At 52.9% G+C, this 13,830-nt stretch overlaps 2 protein-coding genes across 2 annotated transcripts; both read left to right on the top strand.

Annotated features, from left to right (window-relative positions):
- Positions 1–5,117: 5,117 nt before the first annotated feature.
- Positions 5,118–7,084, top strand: PG998_003480 (uncharacterized protein; the record flags this gene model as incomplete). Its single annotated transcript, XM_066870298.1, has 6 exons — positions 5,118–5,602; positions 5,658–5,716; positions 5,768–5,807; positions 5,864–6,382; positions 6,433–6,689; positions 6,762–7,084. 6 exons carry the CDS (start codon positions 5,118–5,120, stop codon positions 7,082–7,084), a joined length of 1,683 nt encoding a protein of 560 aa, XP_066734048.1.
- Positions 7,085–10,292: 3,208 nt separating this feature from the next.
- On the top strand, positions 10,293–13,590 carry PG998_003479 (uncharacterized protein; the record flags this gene model as incomplete). Its single annotated transcript, XM_066870297.1, has 4 exons — positions 10,293–10,609; positions 10,718–11,592; positions 11,663–12,573; positions 12,709–13,590. 4 exons carry the CDS (start codon positions 10,293–10,295, stop codon positions 13,588–13,590), a joined length of 2,985 nt encoding a protein of 994 aa, XP_066734047.1.
- Between the last annotated feature and the right edge of the window lie 240 nt (positions 13,591–13,830).

Below are 13,830 nucleotides of genomic sequence, written 5' to 3'. Positions count from 1 at the left end.
TCAAAGCTGCATGACATGCATGCGTGAGGAGGAACAGATGAACGCATGCAGGTGGGTTGGCATTTGCTTGCTCGACTGCAATTGGTGCTGCGCTTTTGGTTAGGCCACCCTGCCTCACCTGACAACACCCGACAGCCAACAGGCACCGTTTCTTCAGCGCGATCGACCAACTGTGACATCTCATGATCTGCATTCTTCTTGCATCTTTTCTTCCTGCCACCTGCCTTGCTGTGGCTTCGTTCCGTCCTGGCTGCCCGCCATGATACGTCTCCAATCCCCAGGGACCCTGGTGGCCAACCTAAGTATCTCATCAAGGCCAGACAAGGCTTCCCTTACCTGGAATCCTCGCCAGTCAGATGATCACTAAGCTATGCGAGGAAAAGACGGGTCCGCAAAAAGGGGCGACTAAGACAAGCAAGCTCAGACAGCCTGCGCTGAAACGGATCTTTTAGATTGTTGGTTGGCCCCAAGTCAGGATCCGGCGATCGTATCGTGTTTAAGAAGGACAATGACAACATGCGTAAAGATGGTCGATATTGGCAATCAACCCGACAACTACTCGCATATGCACGCTATATACATACAGTGGGGAGGATACGAAGACACGTACAGTAGCGAGCAATTGATCGACAGGCACACATACATACATACATACATACATACATACATGCTGCATGGTGGTGTTTTCTATATATTCCCCCATTCCGCCTTCCGACTTAGTAATAACGGTCAATGCTGCAAATATCGCCATACATGATGCAAGAGACCCTGAAGCGCGTTGAACGAACTTGCGACAGCCTGGTCGTTCGGCTTTCCGGGGATGAACCCAGCTGCCCTCAAACGCCAATGGATACGATATTGGAAGAAATGAACATGAGCAGAAAATGGAAATGAGGTGCGCAGGGCTCCAGTCGCTAGCTCCACTGATAGAATCATTCTAGAACGGAGCTATTACCGAGCCCCTTGGAAAATTGAATCATAGTTCTCTCCTCCTGGCCCGCCGTGTTTCGTCACAGTTGCTCCAGTCTGCTGCGGTGCAGTCGGTACAATGCACAGGGACTCCAGCGTGCACAGGGCGCCTTTTGCTTTTCATGCTCTATGCTCGTGCTATCGGCGCATTGCTGTACATCTGTACTGTATGCATGTATGTATGCATGTATGTAGATGTGTACGTACATACCTGCTGTATGTACTCTCTACTCTGTATGGAAGCTGTCGAAGGAAAAGAACGGGAGGCCGAATCTCCACCAAACACGAAACCCCAGTTATTCCAAAGATGGTGGCTTGAACTTGGGTGTGACCCCGTTGAGCTGTTCCTGTCACACAATGAGCAGGGGATAGCTGGCTGCTGGTGTGGCAGTACTGTACGTACCCTCCTGCCTACCTTCCTGCTTCTACCTACATCCTGACTGCCTGCTCGGTGGTCGGTCGGGCTGCCACTGCGTTGATAGCGTTGCATTAAAATAACTCCCTCCTGCACGCAGCAACGTGGCGATCACTGCCGGCACTTCAGCGACGCTTCCCCGGGCTCTCTGGGCATGCTTCGATGCTGATTCGCCGCAGCTCTGTGAGTGTACACTCAGTACAGTACATGCAACCTCACGACCAAGCATTGCACGCTAGGGGCTCTTCTCGAAAGAAGCTTATCAGGTTTTTGTTTTGAAACTCGTTTACCGATGCGAAAATTTGATGAGGCGCCCAAATCATCCGACAATCAAGCGAGGAAATCTGCCAGATCATTTGGCTTTTCGTTTCTTCTGCTTCCCCGGTTCAAAAGACGGCCGGGAGTTGCAGTAGTAGGTCTCCTCCCTCGTAGAAGCGGGCTATCCGTACCGGGATTCGCATACAGAACCCATACTAGTACATACGCAGCCGTAGATTTACCAAGAATGACCTAACCCCGGAGGAAACAACCTTGGCTGGGTTGCTGAGATCCCGCGGGATATGCCTGGCTACCGACAAGACGGCAGTGAATATGGTGGATTGAGTATGCGAAGGGCTGGCAGTGGTGGTCAATGTAGAACCAATACTTCATCTTACCCAGCAAGCCACGGTGGTTATCGGCCATGCCTTTCATATTACAACCCCAACAGGGCCACGCGAGTTCAGCTAATGGGCAAGGGTTTGAGAGCTGAAGACGGCTGTTAGGTACATCAGTATGTACGATGTAGATCAGGTACACCAATACTCTACGCGTCGCGAACCCGTCAAAAGACAAAACATGGTAACGAGCACGAGACCGGACTTTGGATGCAACTCGCCGTTCAAATACTCGGGGTCAAGAGATCAATGGTAGTATCGAATTGCGGCACTGGTTGCACAATACTAAGAATACTGCCTGGCCACCTCAGTGTCTCGGCCCGAGATCAATTGAACACATCCTCTGTGACATCTCAGCTGTTCACAATAGCTATTCATCGGATGCCAGAGGGACAATGCAGGGCTGGCAGAAGAGAGGCGGCAACTGGGTATGGGTTTCTCTACACTCACAAATCCGTCCTAAGTCGTTTGTTAGTGCCAGATAAGACATCAAACCCATGCGGGATGTATGTGGTGGTGCAGCCTGGGGTAAAGTAAGCTCAAATCCCCCGAAAGGGCATACCAAGGGTGGGATTTCTCTACCCGACGATAGCAGTTGGAGGGACGCTCCAGTCGCGAGGCGGAAGCGAAGAAAGAGGTACATATAGTCTGGTATGCAGTTGCTATACACCCTATATCTATCTATATTTACTCATGTATACCTCAAATACAGAATCGCAGGAGCGAAACCTCTCCAGACCTGACTTTTTTTTTCTTTCGTTCTTTCTTTCCGTCTCCTCACACCGAAGTTATATGAGCTAAATTAAGGTTCGTCGATGATCTCCCAATTTGAGGAAGAAATAAAACAAAAACCGGCCGACAGATTATTGCCGGCAGACCGCCATGACAAGACCAGGTGCATCATGAAATCTTGTGCGACATGATACTTCAAACCAGCAACCCAACCACCGAATCGGAGAGCTTGGATATCATGGCATGCTTGCTCGCTCCTCGCTGCTCGCTCGTAATTGCTGGCCAACCCAGATATTCCAGTCCGATGCGTCAGAGTCTGTTGGCAGCTGCGCCACTTCAGGCCACTTCAGGGACTGGAGCTCCCTAAAGTCCCGACGCTACCTGAGGGTACTGGATGGGGGGATGGGGGGAGGCAGAGCGGTCGGTGTCGGTAGCTGCCAGCTCACATCAAATCAGTCCAGTCAGCTTTTATTTTATTTTCAGCCAACCAACAGGCGATGTTCATGGGCTTCTGGTACCAGTACCCAAGAAAGTCCCGTCTGGCAGCGAAAAGAAAACCCTACCTAACATACCGTATTTTCAATGTTACATGCGCGCACATCGAATACCTGTTGTTTCCCTGGCTATGCAAAGCATGGCGGGCCATTTTTCGGCTGGTACGGCAGCCCACGCACCACGGCCTGTTACGTCAATGATCCTTGGGATTGGTGCCGACTCCCTTCCACAAGCCACGACACGACTAACGGAAGCTATTAGTCGGGCATGCTACACGAATTGATGGCAAGATCTCTCGCTCCCTCCCGGGCTCGTACAGCTACGGCAGCAGCACGTGCAGGACAGGCGCGCGCCCTCGGTCACTGATCCGAAGCTGCTCTGATCTGCTAAAGTCCAACTTCCCGATGGACAGGCTGCCACGACATACGGCGTGGTCCCGTGAGGATGACTGCATCCGAGCCCAGCATCGTTGCGATTACTTCCCTCACCGCCTGGACTTCTGGGACAGTAAAGGACAGGTCAGGACAGAAAGACAGAGTTGCTGTACTGTAGGTAGTCCGCTCTCAGATCCTCCACCCCGTATGGTGATCCACCATGGACGCACTGGATGTGCCGGGATGTGACTGACTGGGCTGCCCAATGAGATTCCCTCCTGATCGATGTGATTACCAAGTCCAGGTTGCATGGAAGGGGTGCTGCCCCTTTAGGGAAAGCGCGGGGCTGGCGGGTTTATTCCTCTTGTATTCCTCGTTTCTTTTTTAGCATGCAGGTTAGGGGGAACTCTTAATTTGTGTCTCCATCTTTGTTAATCGTCCGAGGTTTGGCGCATACTTTTTTTTCTTCCTCACCCCGGTGCTGGCAGCGAGCCAACCCCTGGTCAAAAGCAAGTCGAAGCCCATCGGCCACGGTCTACAGGGATCACCCTCAACGTCCTGAGGTCCAACCCACTTATCCAATCCATGTGGTTAAGACGATGTTTCCACCGGCCGCCCTGTCATTCTTGACCGGGGATTCTCATTCTATAGCCGGATCCCAGCATGGCTTGTTAGGAGAAGATGACTCCTACGTCAGCTTGGTGCTAGCACCGGCATACACCCATCCATAATAACTTGTACCTCGCTGTCCACAAGTAATACATGCAAACGAGCTATGGGCTCCACAGCGAAACCAGTGGTACGGAACCAGTTCCAGAGGCTCCTCGCTCCCATGCCACTCTAGAGACTATCGCCTCACTCACCGGGGACACCCAGCAGTACCCGGCACCTCTGTACCTGGGGGAGGATCGTCTATTCAAGTCTCACATTCGCTTGCTTTTCTGGATCCTGTCACCGCCGGTTCAATCTTACAGGAAAACCAATTTATTATCCGCATGGTACCTCACACTCCTTGTTTGACTGACATGTAGCTCTGCCCTACGGACTCCACTCCCCACGACCGACTACTTATACATATTATCCCGTCTTTCTCGATCCGTCGTAGTCTGTTGGCCTTCCTTTCCATCTTTCCAAAGATTCCGATATATTCTCACCTAGTTGTTGCCTTGCATCCTCCACCCCGTTCTTGCTTGGAGGCCGCCATCGCTGCTCACCTATTTCATACTAGCAAGCAGCCAGTCGTCAACTTCAAACCGCCTGTTACTCCCGCCGCCCTCCACTGGACGTCGATGATATCCCAGCCCGGCGCCTACACACCAGAAGAACCGTAGGACAACCACATCAGCCATCCCGTGCACAGCTCCAAGGCCTGTGGCCTAAACAACACCTCCGCGTGGACCTTCAGGCTGTTGTTTTTCTCCAGCTTGAACCTTCTATGCTGCCCGTACACAAACAAAATCAGCCTCCATCGCCATCATGACTACACCTGAAGCTCGGGGTCTCCCGAAAGGGTCCCTTCTTCCCGTACAGACCCTAACGCCTCCTTTCCCGAGGAAACAGATGCTTGTGTTAGGTATGTTGCGCGGTTCAGCACGACTGACCCGACTCATTGCGGATCTCTTCAGCGGGCCCAAAGCTAATATCTTGCCAGCCATCTGCCGTATTTGCGAGCCCATCGCATTCATGGGAATCTTTCCCTATGTGTACTACATGGTCAAGGACTTCCACATTACGGAAGATCACAACAAAATCTCGTTCTATGCAGGCTTGGTGACATCAGCATTCACCTTTGCCGAGTTCTCAACGGGCTTCCTCTGGGGTCGCTTGAGCGACAGAGTTGGCCGCAAACCCGTTTTACTCACTGGCCTCATTGGTACCGCTATCAGCGTCTTGATCTTTGGATTCGCGCAGAACCTTTGGGTAGCACTGGCAGCGCGTGCTGTCGGAGGCCTGCTCAATGGGTCAGTACAAACATTCATTTCAATCTCGAGGAAGGCCATGCTAACACCGGCATAGCAACATGGGAGTCCTCCAGTCTACTGTGACCGAACTAGTAACTGCCAAAGAGCATCGACGTGAGTGTTTCCCCGCAGAAGTGCCGGTTCAAAGTGACTAACAGCCCATAGCGCGTGCCTTCACCATGATGCCAATTGTCTGGTGTATCGGGTTAGTCATTTCCACCCCGAATCCACGATGGACTACTCACTGACTGCTTTCAAAAGATCGATTATCGGCCCTATGATCGGTGGAGCTCTTGCAAAGCCTTGTGAAACTTACCCTAATGTGTTTGCCAAAGGATCGATCTGGGAGGTTTACCCATACCTCCTCCCCAATTTGTTCAGCGCCTTCGTTGTATTGGTCGGAGTGGTCACTGGATTCCTCTTCCTCGAGGAGACTCACTACGAAAAGAAACGACAACAGGATCGTGGAGTGGAACTCGGCAACTGGATCACCGCCAAGGCCTCGGGTCTTTTATCGTGGAAGACTGGTTCTGAACGTGACTCGGAATTCTCCTCAGCGTCCGAGTACCAGCCTCTCCTGGCTCCCGAAGAGCAGCTACCCGGATACCGAACTACCGAGAACTCGCCGGCGAATTCACCGCGCATCAATACCGTCCGACCGATTGCTGAGCAACCCGAGACCCTCAGCCTCGATGAGACGACCTCGGCAGATGCAACAAGCTCGAAGAAATTCACCCGCCCTGTGATACTCAACGTAGCTGCTTTCGGAATCCTTGCATTGTAGGTTTATGAAACCGAGCAAATAGGTTCTCTTGCTAACTATTCTATAGCCACACAATGACATTTGATTCCCTGTTGCCAACTTTCCTTGCCACCGAAGCGCCAAACCCGCCCAAGCCCATGGCGCTGCCCTTCAAATTCGTGGGCGGATTCGGATTCAGCACAGCGGAAACTGGCGTCCTCATGAGCGGCCAGGGCATTTACTCGATGCTGATTAACGCCTTCCCTCGTCCCTTTCGCTATTGGGCGCCTGGGTCACCTCCGTGTATTCCAACTCGTGGCTGTGGCCTACTTCGCGCTTTACCTAGTAACGCCATACCTTGTCTTGTTGCCCGATAACCTACGCATGGTCGGTATCTGCTTCATCATTGTCTGGAAGTCGACTTTCTCGAGCCTCGCGTACCCCAGCAACGCCATGCTCACTGCCGATGCCGCGCCCAGCCAACGAGCTCCGGAACAATCAACGGCGTTGCTGCGTCTACGGCGAGTTTGTGCCGCGCCCTCGCGCCCGCAGTTTCGGGCATGCTTTACGCCTTCGGCCTTGATACGGGCTACTCGGGCCTTGCCTGGTGGTTCAGTGCCCTTGTTACTATTGCAGGAGCATTCCTGGCCCTCCGCATCCCCACACAGAAGACATACGATGAGAAATCGCAAGGTGATCTCGAAGCTGCGACTTCCTCCGAACAAGTACCTCTTAATTAGAGCATACTTGGTGTTGAGTTCATTGAACACACCACGCAGCGACATACTTTTACGTATCAACGATTGAAAGGGGTTATCTCTTAACTGCGAGAGTATAGAGAAACTATCGGTTTCTTGTCGATTCACGAATTACGACCCTTCTCACAAACTGTTTTTATGGCCAAACGGCCTTTTCTTGTCAACACAGCATTAGGACACTTCAGGGAGGAACAGGGCGAAACACAGCAACAACAACACGGATATAGAAGGAACAGGGCCTCGGACGGCACAGGGCCACGGTACGGCATACGGAATCAGGGATTTGGGACTAGGGGGTGTTTTTGTTTTAAGCTCTGCTTTTCTTGACAGCGTGCTACTTGGCGGCATGCACGAATGGGACAATGCATAGACTCGAGATGACCTCGAGGGGCGTTGGCTTTTGATCACTTTTTGGGGGGCTTTTTGGGGGGGAAAAGAAAGACAATGCCCAGTGGAGGTGTCGGGCGCGAGAAGCCTGGCATCGACCAATCCGGGCTAGAGAGGCAACTCTCGATTGTTACTGTTCAAGTCTTTTATTTGGGAACCAACACTTGGTTGGCGGGGATATACCACTGGTCTTGTTTCTGGAGTGCGCGCGCGCACGGTTTCAATTTGGTTTTTCCTATGGGTTTGCTTTTTTTTCGAGGGCCTGATGAGAGAGATAAGGGGCATCATATTTTCGTGCCGGGACTAGTTTACAGCAAGAGATACCTACAGTTTGATTTGGTCATTTGTATCTCATATTGCATAGATGGGTATGGAGTTTGGCCACCTATCTAGCTGCATCAGGGACGCGCTCAGAGACAGCGGAAATGAGAGAGAAGCAACTTCTCACGTCTACTTTTATTTATTCATCCACATACCAAATGCTCTATCCTTTCCCTGCCGTGATGATCTGAGCCCGGGTTTCGTCCCGGCCAGCAGGACGGCAGGTAGTTGACGCTGCTCAACCCAATGTGAAGCACTAATAACCGATCTGTCATTTGGATTCTTAGTACATGTCTGACAGAGGCCCAGTTCTGCGCAGCCTAATATGAACTCAATGCGGGCTGCATCTTGTACTAAAGGTGGTGATGGCCATTAGCGACTTCAATCGTCTCTCTCCACCCCACCCTTCATACTTTGACGATGCGAGACACCGACCGTTGTGAAGTAATTCCTTATTCTTTCTCGTTATATGTCTAGGGAGGGGGATGTCTGGGAGCTAGACCCTCCCCCTGCAGGTCTGCCCATCATATGCAGTCAAAATGGTCGTCCGAGCGCTGTCTCAGCAAGCGAGCGCTTTCTTCTATCCATCTAGGCCATGGCACAAAGGGCGGTAAGAAGGGGAGGAGGGAGCTGGGACATGATTGATGGAGGTCTCGCCGGTGTGCGGTTGTTAGTAGCGTGCCCGGTGCCCGGCCTGGGATTCATAGCTTGGCTTGTTCTCAACACGTAAAACCATTACCTAAAGTAGGGATGTGAGTGGCATTATCCCTCAAGGGGGGATGTATCCAAGCGTAGAGTGAAGAAAAAGCAAATACCGGGCGTATATGTATTATAGAAGGAATTGGATAATAGAGGCTCAACTAGGAGTCGCGCGTTATGGATCCTTATCCGTTTCCCCATGCATCTTTAGCAGGGTAAGCTCGTCTTGATTTGGTAGGCCTGCCGGAAGGAAACAAATAGGCAAAAGAAGGAAAGAAAGAAAGAAAGAAAGAAAGAACGGTGTGCGCGTTTTGATCAGTGTCTACATGTATGCAGTCAAGATCTCGTGCTACCATGGATCTGCAGAATAGGTACGATGGTAAACTCTAATGGCGTTTTCGCGTGGGCCAAGTGTTGGCGGCCACCGACCGCACCGTATGATGCATGTCCCGACTCCGTATTGCACGATGTGTCGTGAAGACCAGCTGCCTCGTATCAGCCATTTCCAATTTGTCATGTTGACTGTCGTCACTGGACGTGGGTGGGCCCGCGTCTTTCCCCTCCCCCGACCGACCACATCCACCTTCATGTGGCCGGCTCGCCGGCTATCATCCAGGCCTTTGGCATTTGTCAAGCGTTTGGCAGTTTGGCATCTGGCATCTGGCATCTGGGAGAGTGGGAGAGTGGGAGAGTGGGCGGTGTCAAGTGTGGGGGTTTCCACGTTCCCAGCAGCCCAGCCCAGCCCAGTCCTCCAAGAAGTTCGGGCAGAGCGGAGCGGAGTGTGGAGAGTCCATGGGGCGTCTAGGGCGTCAAGTGTGTAGATCATTCTCAACCATGGTTTTGTCTCTCTCTGTCCCTCTCTCTCTCTCTCTCCAGACCCTTTGGATATGTACATAAAGCCCAATCGCAGAGGCTTCTCGGCTTTCACTCTTCAGGGCAGATTCTTCCCGGTCTGTGACTCTACTATATTGGGTACATGTGCTGGAGAGGGCCAGAGGGCACTGGATACCTGGGACTGGGGACTGGCTGGAGCAGGATTGTTCATTTGACCCCATGCAGCTTGCTTATCCTTGGTGTTCGGCTCCAATGTGTTATCTCGAAGCTTTCGTATCAATCAATAATCCCGTCTTCACACCTCCCACCACTTCTGATGTTACCTGACTTGACGTGGCAATTGTACAAATCTTGCTGAATGGCCCAATGATGGTTACATGAAGCATCGTCAGTTTGATATCCCCATACATCGTCTATAAACGTAATTGACTTTGCACTTCCCCCATCCTACCCGGCCTGCAGCTCAACCCGTCAATTCGTTTTCACCTTGCGACCACCCAACAGCCACCCGCAGGCCTACTTAGCTACCCTGCGAGCTTCCTCAAGGTCACGGCCGAATCTCACCATTTATAACATCGCATTGATAAGCAAAAGATACTGCTGCTGTTACTAGAGACTTTTATCGCAGCGAAGCCTCTCTTTGCGGTTCGCAACAAGCTCTTTCTTTCTCGTGTCTCTCAAGAGCTTCGTTCCCGCACTATAGAGCTCACTATCCCGGAAACGAACCTCTTACGAGTCCTCGATTCCCCCCCAAACACATAGAGAGAAGGGCGAAAAACGCGAAATGGGGGGTTAAGCGCTGCAAAAATTGGGTTTCGACAGTCGACAAACGCCGCAGCAACTGTTACACCTTGCGCGCCAGCTTCCGCGCCCGAACTCGAGCTCGAATCTCTGCCGTGGGCAGCTACCATTGTCTGTGTGTGCGCCAGCCCGAGCTGCGATTGTGCAAATGTCGACACACTCACCGCCCACTCCGGACACCCATCCGTCCAAACGACCCAGACGGTCCTCGCCCGAGAGAGGCTCCCCGAACTCCGCCGCGCCAGCCGTCCCAACCTCGCCTACCACAGATCAGTCGCCGACCGATGCGGCGACGGGTGCGAAGACTGGACAGAGCAGCAACTTTCGCAATGTCAGCGCCTGCAATCGCTGCCGCCTCCGCAAGAACCGCTGCGACCAAAAGCTTCCGAGCTGTGCTAGTTGCGAGAAAGCTCGAGTGCCCTGCGTAGGCTACGATCCCATCACGAAGCGAGAAATCCCCCGGAGGTTAGTCAATGGCTCCTTTCTTTTTCCTACCCGCCTCCCGCAGCCAAACATTGCGCGAGTTCCGGGCTTCCAGTCGGTGTGAGGCGGTACGCTGACGTAATCATTTAGCTACGTCTACTACCTCGAAACGCGCGTGGAACAGCTAGAGACACTACTTCGCGCCAACAGCATCCAGTTCCCGCCCTCGGAGGACCTCGACCATTGCTCTCGGGTTGGACTGGATGGTGGCGCTGCCACCTCACCGACCGATGGCAATCAACCAGGTCCGCACGACTCCGCAGACCGCCACGCACCACTACGCCAAGACGGCAATGCCAATGGCAACGGCAATGGTAGGCACAGCCATCACGCGAATCGCAATACCGCGCCGTCTAAGAGGCAGCTCGGGTCTGCCAACGGCGTCTCGTTCGCGCGAGTGGTGTTTGCCGCAGTCCAGTCCTCTGTGGGCGACCAGCGCTCGAGTTCCGACAAGGCCGGGGGTGTGCGTCCGTATAAGCCGATAGCTGGCAATGGAGCCGTTGCGTCTGGTACTTCAATGCGAGACTCATTCTTTGGCTTGCATACCAAGCCCACCATCAGCCAGGCTGAGTTCCCTAACAAGGAATTGGCCATGAAATTGGTGAACTTGTACTTTGAACACGCCAACCCTCAGATACCCGTCCTACATCGCATCAATTTTATGGAAATGTTTGAACGGGCCTACGCCGGTGAAAGCCGAATAAGGGGCCCGAGGGAGCTGTATATACTCAACATGGTTTTCGCTATTGGTGGCGGCATTATTATGGACGGGCCGGCTTCCAAACCCACAGAAGGTGACAGTGAAGCCAAGGGGTCAAGGCAGGCTCAGCCTGAAGAGTACCATGCTAGTGCCATTGTACATCTGGAGGCGTGTCTAAGCAACAGCGGAGGCGGCTTGGAGGAGCTGCAAGCCGTGCTGTTGCTTGCCAACTTTGCCTTGCTTCGCCCAGTCCCCCTGGCTTGTGGTGAGTTTTTCTGTATGTCTCCGCGTTCCAGACTGTCACTAACATGCCCGCAGGTATATTGTCGGTGTAGCTGTGCGCCTAGCAGTCGATCTTGGTCTTCATTATGAGGACGGCAAAGGCGTACAAGCCGGTTTACCTAATGGCAACCCTGCACCACCCACAGATACCGAAAACCCTCGTGAGGCGCACTGGAAGGAGAAGGGAAGACGCGAGTATGTGCGAGATATGCGAAGAAGACTCTGGTGGTGCACATATTCTTTGGATCGACTCGTCAGCGCTTGCGTCGGTCGGCCTTTTGGGGTTTCGGACCAAGTCGTCACCACTGAGTTCCCTTCGCTCCTAGACGACAAGTACATAACAATCGCAGGCCTCAGTCCACCATCTGGAACTGAAAGCTCTTACAAGATTGTAGCCTACCACTACTTTCGGCTTCGCTTGCTACAGTCGGAAATCCTCCAAGTGCTTCAGTACCAGCAAGCCCTTATTGCGAGGAAAACGGGCCAGAACAGTGGTAACATATATATGCACACGCACCTGCCTTCTCCGTTCCTTGCCCAGTTTGAATCGTTCCGGTCTTGGAGGAAAGACATCGACAGACGTCTCTTAGAGTGGAAAAACAGCTCCCCGAAAAGGGAAGACTCAGGTGTGGCCTTCTCAACTGAGTTCCTTGATCTCAACTACTGGCAAGCCATCATTATGCTGTACAGACAGAGCCTTAGCGTCCCTGCTATGTTCGAGGGCGAATACAACACTTCGAGAGAGATGGATAGCCCTTCGATCTACCCGGCGGAGCAAGGGGAAGACGTGGAGAGAGTTTACCTCAAAGTTGCGGAGGCGGGCCAGAAGATCATTCGCCTCTACCGACAGCTACACGTCATGGGTCTCGTCAACTACACTTACCTAGCAACGCACCATTTGTTTATGGCGGGCATTTCGTATCTCTATGCTATCTGGCACTCGCGGATAGTACGGAGTCGTCTGGTGAGTTTAAATGACCGTTCTTCGGCCTTCGAACATGACTAACAACAACCAACAGAGCAACGACGAGGTCGACTTCACCATACTTGCAGCTACGTCAGTCTTCACTGATCTCATCGAAAAGTGCCCCCTGCAGAGGCCTGTCGGGATGCATTCGATCGCACGTCAAAAGCCACGATCAAGATGGCTTCCTCTAAAGGTGGTTTTGGGCAGATTATCAGTCGGCCGTCCAAGCACAGCTCGAAAGGGAGTTATGACCGAGACTACATTTCGGCACGGGATGCGACAGCAAACCGCCAAAAGCAACAGCAACAGCAACAGCAGCAACAGCAGCAGCAGTATCGAGCTTCGATGGAGCAAGCCAGCTTCCGACCAACGCCGCAGTCCCAATTTGACATGGCCTCCACCCCTTCGACTGATGGATTTGCCATGAACAGTTACCCCAACCAAGCGCGCCCCATGCAGCCAGCGAGCCAGCAATTCAGCCTCTCGATTCCGACTATCAAGCCAGACCCCGACGCGTTCATGATGATGCGTGGCATGCCGACCACGAACTTGAGCACCAGTGCCAGCCCCGCCGACACGAATACGGGCCTAGATAACTCGGCCATCGACCCGGTTCTGTTGCCGTCCCCGTCGGGCCAGCAGGTGCATTCCCCGCTCTCCGTGGCGAGCCTCACCACACCCGTCTCGGCCGGAGGCGTAGGGAGCTCATCGGCCCCTGGAACCGCCATGGCCAACATGCCGAATACCACGTCGCCGGCGTCGTCAGCTTTTACGCCAGGCGGGCAGCAGCTCAACTACTCGGACCTTCAGGGCATGGACTTCCTGCAGGGCCTGGCCAATATGGGAGGTCCCGGCGGTGACGGCTTCAATGGCGACATGGGCGGCGAGCAGATGGACCTTGGGTTCGGCCTTGGTTGGGAGGGAATACATCACGACTTCAGCGACGGGCAGCAACTCGACTTGTTTGATGGCTTCTTTTTCGGTGGCCAAACCGGCGGTGGGGGAGGCGGATGACAAGGGGGATGCAGAAGACTAGAATTGGTTGAAAGATATTTGGTTTGGGACTCGAAAAAAGGATATGGGATTTATTTGCTTGATTCCTACTCATTTGGGTCGTTCGATTTCTTAGCTTGAATTGGTTTGGCCAGGTCGGATGCGGCTTGTTTCTGGGATATCAATTGATCGAACTGTCACGCATTCTGCAACGATAATACCCTATGATGGTTATTTCATTCCATCTTCTCGTTTCTGCCT

This window comes from Apiospora kogelbergensis, assembly GCF_038363985.1.
Source record: "Apiospora kogelbergensis strain CBS 113332 chromosome Unknown utg000002l_segment0_segment0, whole genome shotgun sequence".
Classification (NCBI taxonomy): domain Eukaryota; kingdom Fungi; phylum Ascomycota; class Sordariomycetes; order Amphisphaeriales; family Apiosporaceae; genus Apiospora; species Apiospora kogelbergensis.
The sequence above is the reverse complement of the archived record's forward strand: the minus strand, read 5'-3'. Positions and strand labels throughout refer to the sequence as shown.